Raw genomic sequence first — 18,965 nt, forward strand, 5'->3', positions numbered from 1 at the left:
CCAATTCTAATTCTTTTTCTTTTTTTTTTCTTTTAAATAATTTATTTAAGGTTTACCACGTATGGTGATTTGATTTAACCAGAGTTAAAACGTATGTACAGTGTATTAAGTTATGTATATATAAAGTATTTAATACATGTATTAAATTCATTATTTTTAATTTTTAAAAATTAAAAATTCATTTGCTGATTGGAATTAATGAATACACTTGTCACCATTTAATTGGAACATGCAAGAAGGGTATGTAATACCCTCAAATTAGTTGGGTATCGAAAAAATCACCGTATTTAATATTATGTATGGCTATAGTGTCAGTAAAACGTTAATAATGCTCGTTTGATAAAAAGCGATATTTACAGATGTCTGTTAATATAATTTATGACGTTGTAGTTGTTAGTAAATGAAAAATTCGTAATTAAAATAGTACAACCTCCCTCTTCCTTCTCCCATTTTTTTAACTCTCTCTAATCCTCTTACTCTCTCTCTCTCTCTCTCTCTCTCTCCACCTCATCCTTCAGTATTTTCTCTTTTTTCAGAGTTTCGATCAACATTTTGGCACCGCTATTATATTTACGGCGAGTTTCTCTTTAATTTAATTAATTTAATTATTTTTATTAATTTAATTTTTTCGATTGTTTCGAATGATCTTATTTTTAGACATTTTGAATTTGGTTCAAATTCAGTTGTGATTTGTTGTAGATTTTTTGTGACGTTTGGAGAAGTTGGTTGTTGCTAAAACAGAAATAGTTCGTGTTTCTTGTTGTTTTTGGAGGATCCAATAGATTAGTTTGTTTATGGGTTGGTATCATTTTAAGGGTAATGCTAGGGAGACAAAAAAAACAACCAGAACTTAATGCTAAATAAGGCAAGTTCTGGCTGTTTTTGACTGATTTTCTTTGGTTACCAAATATTTCTATTATTTTAATTAATTATCTTTTATTGTTATTAAACATATACTTTTGATTGATCATAATAAATCAACTAAAGTGGAAATATTTTAGAAATTGAAAAATGTTTAATTTGCGAATGATTGCATGTTTAAGATAGAAATTTGAATTCTTACGATAGAATTCTAGCAGGGAGAAGCAAAATGATTTTGTCTAGGAGGCATAGAAATCCCTTATCTATTTGTTTGTTGTAGAGTTAATTGTTGTGTTTGCATCATATTATGCGAAAAGTAGAGTGATTAGAACGGTTAGGATTAACAAAGGTGATGATTAACAATTATGTGTAATATAATGACATAGGATTTGATTTTCAACTTAAATGTCGGTAATTTTAATTTAATTTTTTAATTTATTTTTTACAATATGTTTAGGAAATAAGGACAAATTTAGGGGTTTGGGAGATTTACTTGAGGTTCAAAGTTTAGTGTCACTAATGTATAAAACAATTTATTTGATGTTGAATGTTAAATTTATGCTTCAAAGTTCAAAACCTTTGAGTTTATAGGCTGAATCACAACTAGAAAATGGATTAATACAGACAGATTTATAGATAGATTTAGTCTTTATTACAGACGAATTTTTGATTACCGACGGATTTTGTCCCTCTATAAAAGCCTCGTCGAAAATTATTTACCGATGAATTTTTTCGTCAGAAAATTATCGACGGATTTTTACCAGTTACTGACGGATTTTCCCTCGGTAAATTCTCCCATCCATTTCCCTGAAATGTTGAACTTTCCGATGAATTTTCCGTCGGTAATTATAGACAGATTTTTCGACGGATTCTCCGTCTGTAACTACAGACAGATTTTTCGACGAATTTTTCGTCGGTAATTGGCAACAGATTTTTTGACAGATTATTCGTCTGTAATTTGAACCTTGAAAAATCATCCCACACTCTGAATACAGACAGAAAATTCGTCTGTAAATCCATCAGTAAGGTAAAATAGAATTTTTTTTTTAAATTTTTCCATTGCAAAATAAATACTTTAGATTTGTTTTCTAAATTTTCTCCACCAAACACACTGTAAATTGAAAAAAAAGAAAGCCAAAAATCACATAGATAAACATAATATTCATTACATGATACCTATAATATTGGATGTTATTTTTCAACACCATTATCCAATATCTCACAGTCTCAATAAAAAGATACCCCAAAAAATAAGATGACCATCCCAATGTTACATGGATCTCCTTCATTAACTGATGTCACAAATTACATTTAGCACCTAAAGATGGGATAATCTAAAATATTAATGGATAACCAAGTTGCATTGGCAGCATCAAGCTCCACATTGAAAGTTGATCTTGGCATCTTCTGACTAAAATAGAATTAAAACCCGAATTGGAATTGGAATGCTTGAATTCATTCATATCAAAGCTAAGATTTCTATTCAAATAATCATTTTCGAAACTGGGACTTACCAAGACTTTCGATTGTCTCTTTTCCCATCGAGAACTAGCTTGTAAAAAGTGCATGCTTGTTATGTTAGACGAGGAAAGAACTTAATAAAATATTAGTTTAGTATTCCATGTGCATATTAAAGTAACCATATAAGGAAAATTCCAGGAGAACTAGTTGTAATGATGTAACTAAAAACAGAGATACAACTAAATAGTCAAGCTGTTAAATAAATTCAATCAACACTGTGACTTGACTGCCAGAAAAACAAATAAACAAAACAGATTAATAACCAATTACACTTTCAATTGATTATATATACGTTGAAATATTTTATACATTTGAAGAATTCTAGCTTTGACCACTTCAACGCAAATTGTAGAAGGTCTTTGATATTAACACACACAGCTTGGAAGCAAAACTATACACTGTTCATCATCCAAGTAGAACCAATCAACTAGAGCAATAATTGAAAGACTGATTACTCAAATAAGGTTAAAAAGAAAAAGAACCTAGTAGAAGTATTTGTAGTGTGTTGTACAATCTAAAGGAGATTATTTTTAAACATACAACTAATGTTCTATTACCAGTTTATCCTCCTTGGAAGAATATATACAAAGCATGTAAAGGATTCAAGAGCAATTTTCCAAATAAACACACTTAGAATACTAAACTGATAATTGCTTACCTTTTATATCTATAGTACTCCTCAGTAGCTCCCCGAAGATGACGTCTAAGTGTTGCCATTGACTTCTTATCAGTATCATAGTCCATATCATTTTCCCATAATTGGCCACCTTGTGGTTTGAAGGATGGGTCTTTCCTAAATTGGAAAAGTGAAGGAAACATATAGAGAAAGAGATCTAGTTACTATAATTTAGAGTGTGAAGCTCCCTCAGCCTGTTAATCAATTCAAACAAAATCTCTAATTTAGTATATTTTCATAGGGTCATGTGTAATCTCAAGAGAGTTAAGTGTAATTTATCCTTTATTCAATCATTAATCAATGTTATGTAATACAAGTGTAGTGAACTAAAGTGAAAGCTTACCTTGCAACCCCATCACGTCTTTTTGCTTGCTCAGCAATCTCTGAAGTCAGGTTAATATAGAAACGAAATCCATCCGGACTTATATCTCTGCATAGCAAACCTGAAAGATTCAACCAAGATCACAAGTTAGAACATGGTTATCTTACTAAAACTATTGAAGTAGTAAGCACTACCATACCCTTGCTCTCAGCAGACAGAAGATGCTCATTCGCCATTGCTGGGGCAACTCCAAGTGTCCTTACAGTATCACTAGCACTTACCCCAGCCCGAAGAGCATCGGGCTTCATAACAAGCACCTTGATTTTAGTGAAAACCTACACCAAATCATACTTGCTTAAGTCAAATTTAACCACCTTTTTAATATAAGATGAGGTTGATGTCAAAATGACAAAAACGTGAATGAAGATTGACAACATTAGAAAGGGGCCTTATTTGTTTACAATAGAGAGAAACAAAAATTTAAGAAACCTTATCAAATATATACAAAGCCAACAGACATTTGGAGTTATTGATGTTAAGTTACCAACGCAGAATTAGGGAAACTTTTGGGTAAAATCACTAATTCAAAGATACAAACGAAAGGACATGACTTCATCCACCACATGATGAAATACAGAAAAACAAAGCTAAGGAAGAAGAAGGGAACCTGTGTTGCCGGGAAGGTTTCTCTTTTTCTTTGATGGTGGCTATGTAAAAGTGTTAGATGATGTTGGTGGTGGAGTCATGAAGGTTCCAATTTCAGTTCTTGTACCTGAGGAAACACTGTTATTACCTTCGTTTGAAGCTGAAGTCAACTTAGGCATGTTTTCTTCCACTACTACCACTTGTTGCTGCTGCTGATTTTGTTGTTGTTGGAATATCAAACTCTCCAAGTGTTAAGGGTTGAGATCAATTAAGGGTTGAGAACTTCAGTGTTCATAGTATAGTAGACTAATGGATTATATGCATACAATGTGTCATGCAACCAGAAAATCTATGAGATGTAGCTTAGAAGCAACTAACAATTTTTTATACAAGAAGAACCAAAATTCTAAACAAATAGTACCTGTATTTATTCTCTTAAAGGCAAATATAACATAGACACTATATGAAGAAAATTCAAAAAGGCAAATATAACATAGAGAAAGAATGAAAATACTTGGGCCCAATCAAGCAACTTGAGATACTCAGAGTAATATGTGTGGGAATGGAAAAACTAACTTAATATTCATGTTAATAGTAGGACACATATACATAGAAATTATAAGATACTATGGTATTCAACACTATTTCCATCGAAGCACATTTTAGTATTGCCAGAATCAATTTCTTAATTTAGCATTTGGAGATAAGTTTCAAATTGTTCATATATGCATGTGGAATTGTGAACAGAGAAAATGAGATAACTGGATCCAATAATCAGGAAATGCAGTAGCGCATAGAACTTATCACCTAAGCAGATGAAAATATTACCCAATGATATAAACATGAAATTCTAGCATTACAAACTCCAATTTTCCTATAGCAAAATATATGACAAACCTGAAATCATGGCCCCAACTTGAGATGCAATGCGCCTGAAAATTTGGCAAAAGTGAAATTATTATAATAACCGGAAAAATCAGAAAAATCAGCTGAATCATAATTTGAAATGTTTTTCTTTCACACCTCATCTATGGCAATGAGACTTAGCAGCCCCTAGCGTAAATCTTTTTCAGCTTTGGCATAAACCCCGCTGTTGCTATCAACTCTGGAGTCACATATAGCAGCCTTGTAGAGGGTTTTCCAGAATCAAGATCGTCATGAATCTTAAAACATAAAACAGAACATTTTAATTTCCTAAATTTGTGAATAAGTGAGGATTTGGTTACAGTTATATAAATGAAATTTACCTAAATTCTTTCCCTCCCCATAAGGACAGAATCATATAAAATCAATGACATGAGAGACAATAAATTCAAAGGGGGTATAACAAAGAAGCTTGAATGTACCAAACACAATGTGCTTTAGAATCAATATAAACCAAACCCACTCTAATATAAATCTCATGATCAGTGTAACCATCTATTCAAACTGATAGACAAAGATAAATCATTTGAAAGTACTTTATCACTTCACCTTATTTTTTGCATCAGTTGATATTGTTGAGGAGAGAAATTCAGCATCAATACCTTTCTCTTTTAATGCCATTACTTGGTTTTTCTAACATGCAAAAAGAACAAATAAGCAAAGCCCCAACTCAAAAATTAAATATAGCAAAAAAATGTAAAATAAAATGGATCAAGCTGGAAATATGCCTACCATTAAGGCTGTCAACAGAACAAAAGTCAGAAATCACAATTGTGCCTAGCATGCAAAAACCAAGTGAATTACCACACAGAATTCAGCTCAACAAAGATGCACAACTGTATATATTAGAAAATATGAGCATGATTCACCTATTAAAGGACAAACAACAAGCACAATTCCTGTTTTGGCCAGTGCATGAATCTGATAACACATCGACTTGCCTCCTCCAGTAGGCATAAGACAAAAACAATCTCTTCCTGCACCAAAAGAGGGGGTGGAAAGGTAATTGGCATTCCATCAAAAAATGAAAATCCCAACTTATCCATTTACCAAATTCAAAGAACATGAGTTTATGATTTCAGAACATTTTTTAATTTCTTTTCTTTCATATCCAAACCGTTAATCAGAGTAGGACACTGACATAAAACTTGCTTCATGTTCTTTACTTTCTTATTTCTATATTTGTAGCCAAAACATTGTTAAAAGAAAAGTGTCAAGCTAATTTAACCAATCAAACTGAAAAGTGAGACCTATAAAAAAATGCAGAATTCAATTTCCTATGATTTCTTAGCAACCAAACAGTAACGGAAACCAAAAATAAAAAAGGAGAGATTTTTGCAAAAATGAACCTAAGAAAACATCTTGAATAGCGTCCAATTGCTTGCCCCTAAAATCAGGGTAACCAAAATGTCATCGCAGAAGCTTCACCAAAGCTTCCTTGCCGCACAGAGCCTTCATCTTGTTCGCATTGCCGTTTTTTGCGTCCCTCAACGGCAATGCTGCTTTTCTCTGCATTTCAATTCCAACATGGAGGGTGAAAAAAAATGAAAACAGAGGATCGATTAATTGATCACTCAAATTTAAAGCAGAATCGGGAAGTTCTGTATCAATAGAAGAACAAAAACTAGACGCCTTTTGTGTCAGGGTTTCGTGTGTATTGCAGTGTTCGCGGGATTTTCTTTCTTGCTTCCAGTTTTCTTTGTAGAGTTAATTATAAGTATTAAAACCTCAATAGCCTCAAAGTATTTGAGATCACTACAGTTCTACTATGAAAAATCAGTGCTCTGCCTACACAGAATATGCACAAACTCTTCCTTTGTAAAGTTACTCATCTACATCAGAAGAAAAAAACAATCAAAGATGCTATCACTACAACTTCCATCAAAGTTTTTCAATTTTTCTTTACAAAGAAAAACCCTCAAACTTGCTCAAAACTATTATCAAATCAAACTATTAAGTATTAGAACCTGCTTTATATCTTCATCATAATCGCTGATGTTGAAATTGATATCTGCATCAATGCCACAGAACTTGATCGCAGCTCGATCATATGCCTTGAAAATTAAATCAAACTTACACACTAAAATTCAAATCCATGAAATATTTTTCATTAGCCAAACAGAAAAGCAATATACATCATTTAAAAAGAGAAAAAAAGTTTGAATTCAACTACAATCATCACTGCATTTTCTCACCCAAGTACACTTGTTTCCTACAGTCCCTGCACAGAGCACCAACAGTTGCGGCATCTATAGCATCTTGATTCTCGGTCCTATATGGAAGACCAAGTTAACATGGACACTAGTCTTCAATCGCTGAGACACTGTGAATCAATAAAAACCTAAACCCTAAAAAATTCAACCAAAATGAAACTAGTCAATGCATTCAGGAACCTTGATTTCAGGAACAAGTTTATAAGAACACAAAATAAAAAACTATAACCGTTACAAGTTCTTATCATAGAATAGGAAATAGAATTATAGTTAGCGATGGAACATAGGATAATATAATTAGAGTTAGCGATGGTATTGAAAGAAAGAAAATAGCCATGAAAGAGAAAGGAGATTAGGGTTACCTGCACAGCTGAGGCAAGATCGAAGAGAGAAACACAGCAACACACGGAAAAGAGCAAGCACTAGTGGCGAGATCAAAGAGAGAAACACACATTAGGGTTTGAAAGGGAGCGATGCAAGCAAGGCCGACGAAGCGGTGCGACGAAGAAGAACCGGGAAGGGGTGCGACGGAAGGGAGCGATGCGAGCAAGGCCGATGGAAGTTGAGTGCAATGGAAGTTCGGTGAGACGGCGGTGCAAGGATGATAGCGCCGCCGATGAAGCATTCAGAGGGGATGAGTGTGGAATTGCAAAAGTGTGGTGTGAAATGAAGAGGTATAACCGTGATCCTCAAATCTTTATTCTAATATTTTCAACGGAAAATTTTAAATTACCGTCTGTAATAATTTAATAAAACGCAGTATTTTTGTTCATTTTCCCACAAAAAAATTAATTTTTCCAACAGAATTATCGACGGATTTTTTTTCCGTCTGTAATTTATGCTAATTCATTTTTTTATTTTTCGACAAAAAATTCCTCTGAAATTTCATCTGTATTTTCGTGGGATGAAATTCGTCAGAAATATCTGTCTCTAATAACTAGTTTTCTAGTAGTGAATAACAATCAAATTTAAGGTGGGCAATTATTAGAAGTTTCACATTTTTTGGAAATAAGATCATAATAATCTTTTTTTTAAGTGATGGACAAATTTTCACTCCTTGAATTAGTTTTTGAAGGTAAATTAAATTTACTCATTATCAAATCCAAATCTATAATGGTTTTCTGAACCCTTATGGATTATGGAACCCTGCTCTAATAGGTATCTACTCTTTAGGTAGGCAGGTGGATTATTAGAAGGTATCAATTTTCTGCACTTGCTACTATGCTGATGCAACTTGGCTTGATGGCTTCATCAACTGGAACAAAACCAGTATTTTTCCTGTGCCTGGGTAACCAGTCTACAACTCCTTACTTGAAGAAGAGTTCTTGTATGGTTATGGTTTTAATATATGATTATATTGTTATTCTTTGTTTTAAGTAATATAATTTTTTTTATTTCTTTTATATTTTTATAGGTACGAAGAGAAGAAGGCTAATAAAAAAGTATTAAAGTCCTCAACAACATAGAGCATCCAACATTTAAAGGAGAATTATGATTGAATTGTTAGCTTTACATGTTTGGATTAAGTTGGGATTTTTTGAATTTATATCTTATAAATTATGACTATAAAACTTGTAGAATTCAACTCTTGAAATACATTGTTATTATTTTTGTAAAACTTATAGAATTGAGTTTGGATTTGTTGAAATACAATGTCATTTCTAGAGAATTCAACTTTTGATAATAGAAATAAATTATTATTTTATTAGTAGACACATAAATTATTATTTATAATAAAAAACTTTGATGTGTTAGAGATTATGATAGTTTAAAACAGTCACTAAATATAGGAAAAAAACTATCACATAAATTAATAATTTAGTGATGGTTTTAAATAAAAAAATCGTCACTAAAAATATTGTGATGGTTTAAATAGTCACTAAATATATCTAAAAGTTATCATAAGAACTAGTAATTTAGTGACGGTTTTAAATCGTCGTTAAAAATTTCATGATGATTAAAAATAATTACGAAATATAAGAAAAAATTGTCATAGGATTTAGTAATTTCAAAACGTGGCAAAATACAGCATAAAAACATCTTCACTACCACACACACGGGAAATTGCGGCGGAAAATTGCCAGCCATTTCCTAAACCGCTGTGAATTGGTGGGATACCAGCGGTTCTATTAGCATTTTTAAGCTCCATTGTAAATCGGTCAAAATAGCGCCTGTTTGGTATTCCAACAGCAACAAATAACATTTTGTCGATTTGAATAAAAAACCCTCGCCTTCAACATTCGAGAGCCAGTCCTCTCGTTTCGTGCGAACCCAAAGGGAGCAAAGGCGCAAATCTCACTCTCGAATCCTTGTCGACGTGTAGCTCCCCTTCAGCTGCTACGTCCTTCCCCGTCACCGATCTGCTCCTCTACCGTTTAGCTCCCGCGTGCGAAAGGAAACTCAAAGGGCGCGAAACCATCATTCTTCCCTCCATCGTGCTCATCCATGTCGTCGTGGAGTCACATGGCTGCCCATCCGTCCTAGTGTTGTCGTCATTGTCCTCGTCGTCCTTCCCCCTTGCCCTATTGTGCGCTACTTGATCACCCTCTCCCTTCTCACTGGTTCGTTCTTCCCCTTGCCCTGTTGTTCTAGTTTCATCCCTTTGTCCCAATTTAATTTATTTGCTTGTTGTTCTACTAATTTTGCTCCAATTTCATCCCTTTATCTTCTGCCTTTTGTTTGACTTTATCTTGATTCAACCACTATTCTATTTCAATCCCTATTCTTGGTCCAGAAATATCGATTGTGTTCGAACTTAGCCCTCTATTCGTGCAATATCTCTGTCAATTTCTGTTATTGCAATTTCTTTTGTCCATTTTCTATTTGCGGTTACTGATTTTTGTCTTGTGATTTGGGTTTGTTTGCATTCGGTTGAAAACCTCGAAGAAAAAGAGAAAAAATAGAGATAAAATGAAATTTAGATTGAAGCAGAAGCAGCAAAAATGGAGAAAATCTACGTCACCGTTCGTCTTCGCCCTCCAGTTTTCGAAGACTCCTCTAATGGAGCCTCTATAAGGTCGAAGAGAATCATGTTTCGCTTCACAGGATTCATGACACACTGGTCTCTAACTCTTTTTATGCTTTCGATATATTCTATTTCTTCTTCTTCTTCCTCTACTTATTCACGTTACTTCGAGGTTTTTGCAATTTCAATTTGATTTTCGTTACCTTTTTTTCATGTTTCTACGAGCTGCTCACCAAGGATATAATTCATGTTGTGCTCGATGGCTTCAATGGCATGTTTCTAATATATGAAAAAATATGAATGCTAGGAGAAGCAGATCGCATACAATATTTAGAATGGTATACCTTAAACCTGTATGTTGATCTTACATTAGAATGGTTTTGGACTTTATTATACTCCTTTTGAATTTCAGTTATTAGTATATTGTGTTAATTGCAATATCTTTTCCATTTTGTATATATTCATATTGATGTACAAGAGAATGATGCCCAATTTTCTTCCTAAAATAAATACCATCTTAAAAACTTCTACATTTATCACTAATAAGAAATCAAAGAAAAGGTATGACATAGAACAATAAAACAATAGAAAAGCATTATGCCGCTAGTACATATTAGTAAGAGTTGCCCTGTTCTGCCACCATGATTGCTTAAATTAATGTGTTACTAGATATTAGAGGATAGTGGACTTTGAAATAGGATAATATTTATAATGTTTACTCGGGCCGGTTAATCTATCTAGATTACAATCTTGGTCAGGAAATAGCAACATTATTGAATCTTTAGGATCTTCTTTGTTTGCAGTGTTAACTCGCATTAGACTAATGTTGAAGCAATAAATGAATTTTCTTTTCATATTAATTATTTGTTCATGTTCTCCCATTTAGTATGAGATGGAGTGTGGGAAGCTTCAAATGGAACTTGAAGAGGAGAGGAAGTCGCGCAATCAATGGATTATGGCATAAAAATTTTGTGGCCTTGATTGAGAGAAAGCATTTAGATGTCTTTAGAGTTCATAACTTGAATAATCATGCTTGCTGCTAGAATTTATTTACTTTGTCCATGGGGCTTTGATATTTTGGATTGGTCATGCTTGTTTTTTTTTATCATAAAACTCAAGCTCTTAACTTCCCTTTATGGATACAAAATGAAATTTTGTAGTCCTTTCTCAGATTTTCGTTCTCAGCTTAAAATCTCTTTTGTACTTTTTCAATGACAACATAATCAAATTTTCTTGTACAAATATTTGATTTCATATTTTCTACTCAATTTTTCTGGTAGGCCATCTTATCTGAATTATTTTCTTATGTGCAGGGCTAGCTTAGCTTAGCTGCTTTTCTATGCAAAAATATGCATTGCCATATAAAATGTAACAATAATGTATGTGTTTTTTGCACAAGTAAACTGAATTTTCCTTGCATCGTCTAAGGAAATGAAGTTAGAGGAAGAAAGCATTGAGGCTGAGAAAAATCTGGTAATCTTTTTCCCCCTCCAATCCATACTTGGATTGAATGTGTCTTTGTTAATGTGAAATGAAGGTTTTCATTTGTGAGTAGGAGTAGGTGGTAACAAACCTCTGCTAGTAAGCTTTACATATAAACCTGGTGTTACAAAAATCCTACTGTCTTTTTAACTTCTAACTCCATATTAGTTTTTATTCCGAAAATCCATTTCATTTTCATATCTTATTGTCTTCAATGCAGGAAAAATTACAACCACTTTGATACTTCTTCATTATCAGTATAGTTTTCCCCCTCCTATATGATTATTGTATGCATTCTTCAATATCTGAGTTTCTAGTTCTACAAGTAAAAAAAGAGGCACAACAACTTGCTCGAATTTTTGAAACAGTTGGGGCTTTCTAAGTGAAGCGGAAAGGTGGTAAAGGAAAACTAATTTTTGGAAGGTGAGGCTTGTTCTATGCAATTTTGAGCTGTTGATTTATGCTCTATATGGATTATGCTTCTAAATTTTCTTGTTATTCAGTGTTACAGCTCAAGATCTTGTTGATTATCAAGGGGGCAGCTTCAAAGGTACTATCTGTCTGATGTACACAAGTCTTTCTCTTTGAGAATTGGGAGTACTAACTAGTCTTAGGTAACATTTTATTCTGCTTTAAATGTGAATGGCTATTCTTTTCTTCTTGCTTTGAAGCACTAAAATATTAAGGAACAAGTGTGTTTATGAATAATTGTCATATGATCTTTTGTGATTTTCATAGGGAGGTGGACAAGAGAATTGTCAAACTTCCAGAGATACATGAAACCAGAGAATATATCACAGAATTAAAGCTACATCTGAAACTTATAGCGAGAATAAGGTTGAATGTCTTTGCTAACTAAAGCACGAGTGTGAAGTTCTATATGCTAATAATGCACATTTGGAGCTACCGGCTTGCATTGGTTCAAGGTGAATAACCACTGTATGAATCTTCAAACATCAAACTTTATGTGATTTTGTCCCAAAGTTCTAATAGAGGAAGGATTCTTAATGTACTAGTTCAAAGGTTTACGTTCATATTTCCTCTTTGAATGTGTATTCAAGTTTTAGGACCTTTGTTTAGAATGTACTATTTTCATGAAAGTTATGTAATTATTATAGAGTAGTCTCCTTTTAAGGTTATGAAAGCTAGACTTTGTAAAAATCATATTCTAGTTTAAAACTGTCAGTTTTTTTAAGCTCATGTATAAAATTGTAGCGGTTCGAAACCGTTGCATTTAAAAAAAACCCACCCAAATCTGCGGTGGTTTTAAAACCGCTGCAGATTTTTTTTAAATCTACGGACCAAAATAGCGGCGATTCCAGAATCGCCGCAAAATCAATTATCTGATTTGCTACAGTTGTGCCAGCGGTTTCCCAGAAACACCGCAAAATCAAATCTCCACCCCCTAATAGGTAACGCTTGTGGAACCGTTGGAATTTCGTTTCGCGGCGGTTCCGCAATTTCCCAAAAAAACCGCCGCTATTCAGCGTATCTCTTGTAGTGCTTGACAAGTATTACAAAACAGTGATGGTTTTATACTTCAAAAACCGTCACAAACAGTTTAGCGATATTCCTCACCACCGGTGGTCCAAAATTGTCACTATGTCATCTGAGACGCTCAAATCCATGATGCTTTTTTTAACCGTCGCAAAAATATTTAGTGACAGTTAAAACCATCACCAAACATTAAAAAAAACGTCGTAAAAATATTGTTTTCTTGTAGTGTTTTATTTTTACTGACTGCATGAAGCCATTGTAATATTTATCGAAAATTATCAACAAAGTTTTTACTCACGCACTTTTACCGACAATGAAGTCGCCAATAAAACTCATTACTTACGCTTTGATCGTCGGTAAAATTAAACTTTCTTGTAGTGAAAGATTTATTTGAGGGTATTGTTTGTTCTTGAGAATTTATTCAAATTTGATAATCATATATACGAGCGTGAAATTTATGTTTATAAAATAAAAGTTTGAAAGAGTGAGTGAATTCTGTTTTTACTGGTGTAATTATCAGTAGAATTATCAGTAAAATTCAACTTTTTTATAGTGAAAGCTTTATTTAAGTGTAATGTTTGCTCTTGAGAATTTATCTATCTGATAACTATACAAGTGTGAAGTTTGGGTTTGTAAAAGGTCTGAAAGAATGAGTGAATTCAAATTGTGAAAACCTACTATTTACATGTGAGATTTTTTTTAGTTGGTGAGGAATGTTTTTGTAATAGAAAAAGACCAAGGAAAACACTGTTAAAAAAAAAGTCGTTTGAGACATTATGGGTTCAGTGATTAGTTTGAATTTGCTCTTGACAATTTAATTTTTAGTGAGTTTGGAGAAACTTTTAAAAAATTATTCATTTATGAGTTTGAAAAAATACTTGAAAAATTATTACTCATTTGTTCTAAGCATTTTGTTCTTTTAGCTTTTGCCATTATTGGTGTTTTACGTTCATGAAAATAGTGAAAAGAAGTTCACCATTGATTGTGGTAAATAACAAATGTAGATTCTGTATGTTGCATTTAAGGATTAAACCATGATATGTACTGATGTCTTCTTGTTTAACTCTCAACCAGCATTCATACAAATAAAAATTATTTCATAAAAGCTATTTGGAATTGACTATATCTTCTAATAATAAATTGCTTATGTGTGTAGAAAGTAAATTTTCTGACCTTGATTCAACCCATATTTCTCCAGACTAATTAGAAATATCAAGAGTCTTGAACTTTTTTATTTATTGATCGGCTAAATAAGGAGGTTTCAAGTACGAGTATGTAAATATTTGAGTTACTTGACCATAATTATTAGGTTTCCCATAATAGAAATTTCATAACTCCAAACACTGCAAATAGTACGTGCCATATATCATATCACTTCATGACATACTTGGCAATGCCAGGAAGATGAACATTTAAGAAGTAGTCTTCCCAATCAATAATTTTTGGGTCAAAATTGAACAAGTCCATCTCCACCTCACCCTCTCTTGCCGCTGATAGCAACTTCATTGTATTCATGTTATCAAATCTGTATGGTAAGTATTAACAAAAATTAAATAAAGCCTGAGTTAGTATTAGTCAAAAAATTATTACACATTCATCCAATCAATGAAATTGAAGATTCAACAGATCGAAGCTATAAGAACATAATATATATATTTTTATTTTAAAACACAATTATCAACTACTGACATTTAAGAATACCTTTGTTACATATTTTTTTTACAATTAGTAACGTAAAAAATATTATAACAAAATAATTATGTTTATAATCATCATAAAAGAAATACTCATTATAAGTGGCTTACACTGCATCCAGAAACACATAAGGCTTGTAAAGTTCAGCCAATCTCATGACAAGATGAATCTTCTTGTTTAGGTCATCACATAGTCCTCGAAAATACTGGCATAACACTGCATTCACTAGTTCTAGTACCTGCTTATTGCTAAATGTGTAAGCAGTTTGTTGCCCTAAAATTAGATCGTGAAAAATAATTAAAAAAAAATTGATAGTGTTTACTTTATTTCTGATATTGTCCCTCTACATACTAAAATTTTTTATCAGAAAATATATAGTAGAACATAGTAGGAATGTGAAATAGAAATTGGTAGGAATTGAATAGCAGGATCGGAGTAACCTTTAAGGGAAGCTGGTAGCGAAGAAACATAAATCTACGGAAGCTAACCATGCTATCCAACAAGGTTCCTTTGCAAACCTTGATGGGCTTTCCATGCAAGTCTATCCATGGTTTTGCCTTAAAATATCTGTAAGCATAGTCTGGGAGACTACGGTATTTGATTGGATTGCTAATAGAGGAACCCACATGATATATGATATGGTTGGGTTGGTTTGCATGAGCCACCAAGACCACTATCATTGCATTAACCACCAAATCGGCTGGTATCTGAAATTGAAACACAACATTATTTATCTTTTTTCATTTAAAAATATTCAAATAATACTATTCTGATATGTTTTATGGATTTTGTTGGTCTCCATATTTATTTGTAGCGAAATATTTGATAAGTAATTTTTTCAGCTAATATTAGCTAATTTTTAAAATTATTTTGTTTATCTTAAATTTTAGATTCTAAATATAAATCATTAACCTTCCATTCTAAATTTTAAAATTAGTTAGTATATTGACTAATCAAAAGTTGGTTACGTATATATATTTTTTTTTAATTACCACGAACTCTTTTTTGGTTTATATTTGTCAGTTTTAATTCAGACATCACTCTTTGAATCTGATAGATTAACTTAATAACTTGATTTAAATTAATTTAAGTTGGTTTAATGATTTAGTCACTAGTGTCTTCAACTAATTTTTGAGAGTTTAAATTCTATTTTGTACCTTATTTACTAATGATAAATTCCTAAATAGATCTCAGAACATAATCTTTAACATGTCGAATTAAGAATACAATGAAAAAGAAAAAAACAAAAAACTTAACAACTTGACTGCTCATAGCTAGCATTTGTAATTGGTGTTGTTCCAACTATTCATTGTAGGACATACAATGTAAAGAGGCATATTAATATATTACTCACAAGTAACAACTATAGGATTGATTGACTCAACATATTATCATGTAGACACGTTATCTTCTAAATTCTTGATAAATAATTATTAAGAATGTATCTTTTAGGGACTCACCATGTCTATAACTCCCTCAGGCCTTGCAAGGAAGAACCTCAATTTTCCTTTACCATAAGCAACGCTTACTCCGTCTATAGTTCTGTTCTCAAGTTGAGAAAAATTAAATTAAGGTTAATATATTTTTATAGGAAAAGTCTAGGGAGCCAGCAACTTTGTTAAATTCTGGCCAGCATGTAATCAGTAAAGAAAAGTGAGTCATTGGATGAAAGTTCACACCAATCTCACACCATTAAAATTATCATTGATGGCTATTTGATGGCTACAAATCATAAAAATTGCTGGTCCCTTAGCATTCCTCATTTCTATATAGTTGCTTATAAATACGACAATTTTTTGGAACTGGAGTTAAAAAACATGTAAAAGATAGTGCATAATAGAATTCATTGATAGACGATGATTTACCTTGCACCTTCAATCCAACCAGGGAAGGGTTCTTTATAAGTACTTGTAATCATTGTGGGACGTATAATGGAAAGAGGAATGTTTCCTTTCATATGCCATAAGAGCATTTCTCCCATTGCTTTTGTAAAGACATATGTGTTTGGCCATCCATATTTATTTGCTCTGATAATACAAATAACTAAACTTAATGATTGCAATTTCATAATTCTTAAAGCATAATCTGCCACAAAGAGGAGATAGGGGAAATAGGATTTTTTTAACATCAACTGCGTACTATATATATTTGGTAGAAACATTACAATGCATGTATCTGAACTCTACTTAATAATTTAAATTTTTAAAATAAATAGTTTTATGATATTGTATAAGAACTTTTACGAACAGAAATTTAGAGTATAATTCATATATATTACTTCAATTCTTATAAAAAAATAGAATTTCAATATATATATGAGACACTTCAAATTTTTTAAAAAAAATCTTGATTTAAGCCACCATATCATTTAAATATTCAGCTAAATAAATTAAAAAATAAAATTTCTCTCATCTTCTATGGAAAAAAAAAATTTGTACCACATTGATTTTCAATTCTAAAATTAATAACGTTATATTATATTTTAGGATAAAGTATTATTTTAGTCGTCCTCAACATTTGGAGTGAATCTTATTTTGATTTCTAACGTTTTAATCGTCCTATTTTATCTCAAAACATTTAAAATGATATTAATGTTATGTCATCATTAAATCTCTCACGAACACTTAACAAAATTAATGTACTATTAATAATGCTTATGTTAAAGTTACGTTTGCTCAGTCCCCCTCGCACCTTCACCCTCTCAATAAACTCAAACCTCGTTTTCCTACTCTCTTCTTCTTTGTTTTTCAAACCCCTCTTGGAGAATTAATAGCATAAAAAAGAGTAAGAGGATGGAGTTTGGACTTATTAAGAGGATGAAAGTGAAAGAAAAGAGTTAAACAAACATAACTTTAACAAAAGTATTATTAATAATACATCAATTTAAGTATTAATGAGGGATTTGACGATGGGATAACATTAATGTCATTTTAAACTTTTTAAGATAAAAATAAGACGATTGAAACATTAAGGACCAAAATCTGATTTACCCTAAATATTGAAGACCAAAACAGTACTTTACCCTATAGTTTATGATATTTTTTTTGTCTTTTTATATTTTGTATGGTTAATATCAATATAAAAAAACATTTACACCATGGAATATTTAAGAATTCCTCTAAAATTGCAATACAATATATTTTATTTTGACAATACATATCATAAATAATTAAGGTCTTGATTTTATACTCATCAATGAATAGATATAAGGAATAATATAAGTAGCTAGGGGGTACTCAGAATACAAACCGCTTAATGCCTAGATCTTTCATGACAACTTTAATTTCTTCTTTTGTGGCTTCTTTTTCTTGAAGCTGATTCAAGCTGTCTTCTATCACTTTCTTTTCCATGTCAATATCTAATCCCAGTACTCCATTCATTGACACACCCAAATTGTGTGGATTCTCTACTATGAGTCCTCCTCTCTCCCCACATACATAAGCTGCAAGGCACGCATCACAAATATATTTGACTCATTAGTCTTAATATGCTCATGAGATCGTGCTTACTTGCAATCCTAATGGGACTCATTGCAATCTTTATGCAATTATAATGTTGCAGCAATACCGACTACTACGTCCACTATCTATTTTTTCAGGGTTCTAAAAACCAAATTGGTATGAACCGACGGAGTTAGAGATTTAAAGTTTTAGAAATTTAACCGAAATTTAATTAGAATTAAACTACATATAATAAAATAATACAATTATATATAATATATATTTTTAGAAAAAGTAAATTTTTTAGGTTTTATTCTTTTAAATTAGTTACTAAAAATTCGTACCGATTCAATCAATTAATTAATTCAACTGATAGATTTGATTTGATTCTTAAAATAATAATTTTTATTAATTGAGTTGAATTATATATCACACTAACGTATCTAGTAACACATACAATAATATAATATCCTTTTTCAAAATTTTGTATTTTATCTACATAACAATTCAAACTATATCAATTTCTTTTTTTGTTTTTTTAATTGCAGGCTGAAAACAAATATAGTGTTGTATTTTTTTACATTTAAATGCTAACCTGTTGATAAATGGATAAGCACCTTCAATTTAATACATCTTTTGGCGAAATCTAAGATATGTTTAACGCCTAATGTATTTGTGCCCAATGCGATATCGTATCTGCATTTGTCATATGATAACAGAAGAA

The 18,965-nt window shown here is 31.9% G+C and overlaps 2 protein-coding genes, 2 long non-coding RNA genes and 1 pseudogene across 6 annotated transcripts in view; 1 reads left to right on the top strand and 4 right to left on the bottom strand.

The window, feature by feature from the left end:
* Positions 1,984-4,208, bottom strand: LOC110265854 (vacuolar protein sorting-associated protein 36-like). Of its 2 annotated transcripts, none has more exons than XM_021109270.1 (4): positions 4,048-4,208; positions 3,580-3,715; positions 3,402-3,501; positions 1,984-2,272 (listed from the first exon to the last, which is right to left on the bottom strand). In XM_021109270.1, the coding sequence occupies exons 2-4, from the start codon at positions 3,686-3,688 to the stop codon at positions 2,173-2,175; spliced, it is 309 nt and encodes a 102-aa protein (XP_020964929.1). In that variant the 5' UTR covers positions 3,689-3,715; positions 4,048-4,208; the 3' UTR covers positions 1,984-2,172. The 2 variants fall into 2 exon arrangements, with proteins under 2 accessions (XP_020964929.1, XP_020964928.1); XM_021109269.1 differs by lacking the exon at positions 1,984-2,272 and adding an exon at positions 2,830-3,175.
* Positions 4,105-12,635, top strand: LOC107610853 (annotated as a pseudogene).
* LOC107614279 lies at positions 5,078-6,038 on the bottom strand. 2 transcript variants are annotated; one of them, XR_001614360.2, is made up of 4 exons: positions 5,819-6,038; positions 5,682-5,726; positions 5,499-5,582; positions 5,078-5,188 (listed from the first exon to the last, which is right to left on the bottom strand). It is a non-coding gene; the product is annotated as an uncharacterized LOC107614279 (long non-coding RNA). The 2 variants fall into 2 exon arrangements; XR_001614359.2 differs by lacking the exon at positions 5,819-6,038 and having other exon boundaries at positions 5,682-5,818.
* LOC110265855 lies at positions 6,744-7,050 on the bottom strand. The gene is made up of 2 exons (XR_002352307.1): positions 6,917-7,050; positions 6,744-6,781 (listed from the first exon to the last, which is right to left on the bottom strand). It is a non-coding gene; the product is annotated as an uncharacterized LOC110265855 (long non-coding RNA).
* LOC107612395 (alcohol-forming fatty acyl-CoA reductase-like) overlaps positions 14,148-18,965 on the bottom strand; it is an 11,480-nt gene continuing 6,662 nt past the window's right edge. Inside the window, exons 5-11 of the mRNA XM_016314122.2 lie at positions 18,837-18,937; positions 18,051-18,243; positions 16,667-16,828; positions 16,262-16,343; positions 15,242-15,508; positions 14,912-15,039; positions 14,148-14,631 (exon numbers count right to left, since the gene is read on the bottom strand). Coding sequence (XP_016169608.1) covers positions 14,478-14,631; positions 14,912-15,039; positions 15,242-15,508; positions 16,262-16,343; positions 16,667-16,828; positions 18,051-18,243; positions 18,837-18,937 — 1,087 coding nt within the window. The 3' untranslated portion in view covers positions 14,148-14,477. The remainder of the gene's footprint in view (positions 14,632-14,911; positions 15,040-15,241; positions 15,509-16,261; positions 16,344-16,666; positions 16,829-18,050; positions 18,244-18,836; positions 18,938-18,965) is intronic.

This window comes from Arachis ipaensis, chromosome B08, assembly GCF_000816755.2.
Source record: "Arachis ipaensis cultivar K30076 chromosome B08, Araip1.1, whole genome shotgun sequence".
Taxonomy (NCBI): domain Eukaryota; kingdom Viridiplantae; phylum Streptophyta; class Magnoliopsida; order Fabales; family Fabaceae; genus Arachis; species Arachis ipaensis.

Coding starts and splice junctions, on each gene's coding strand:
- LOC110265854 (XM_021109269.1), bottom strand. CDS start 3,688: ATGAAGCCCGATGCTCTTCGGGCTGGGGTAAGTGCTAGTGATACTGTA. Junction 3,502..3,579: donor TCTGTCTGCTGAGAGCAAGG/GTATGGTAGTGC, acceptor TGAATCTTTCAG/GTTTGCTATGCAGAGATATA. Junction 3,176..3,401: donor AGACGTGATGGGGTTGCAAG/GTAAGCTTTCAC, acceptor TTTCCAATTTAG/GAAAGACCCATCCTTCAAAC.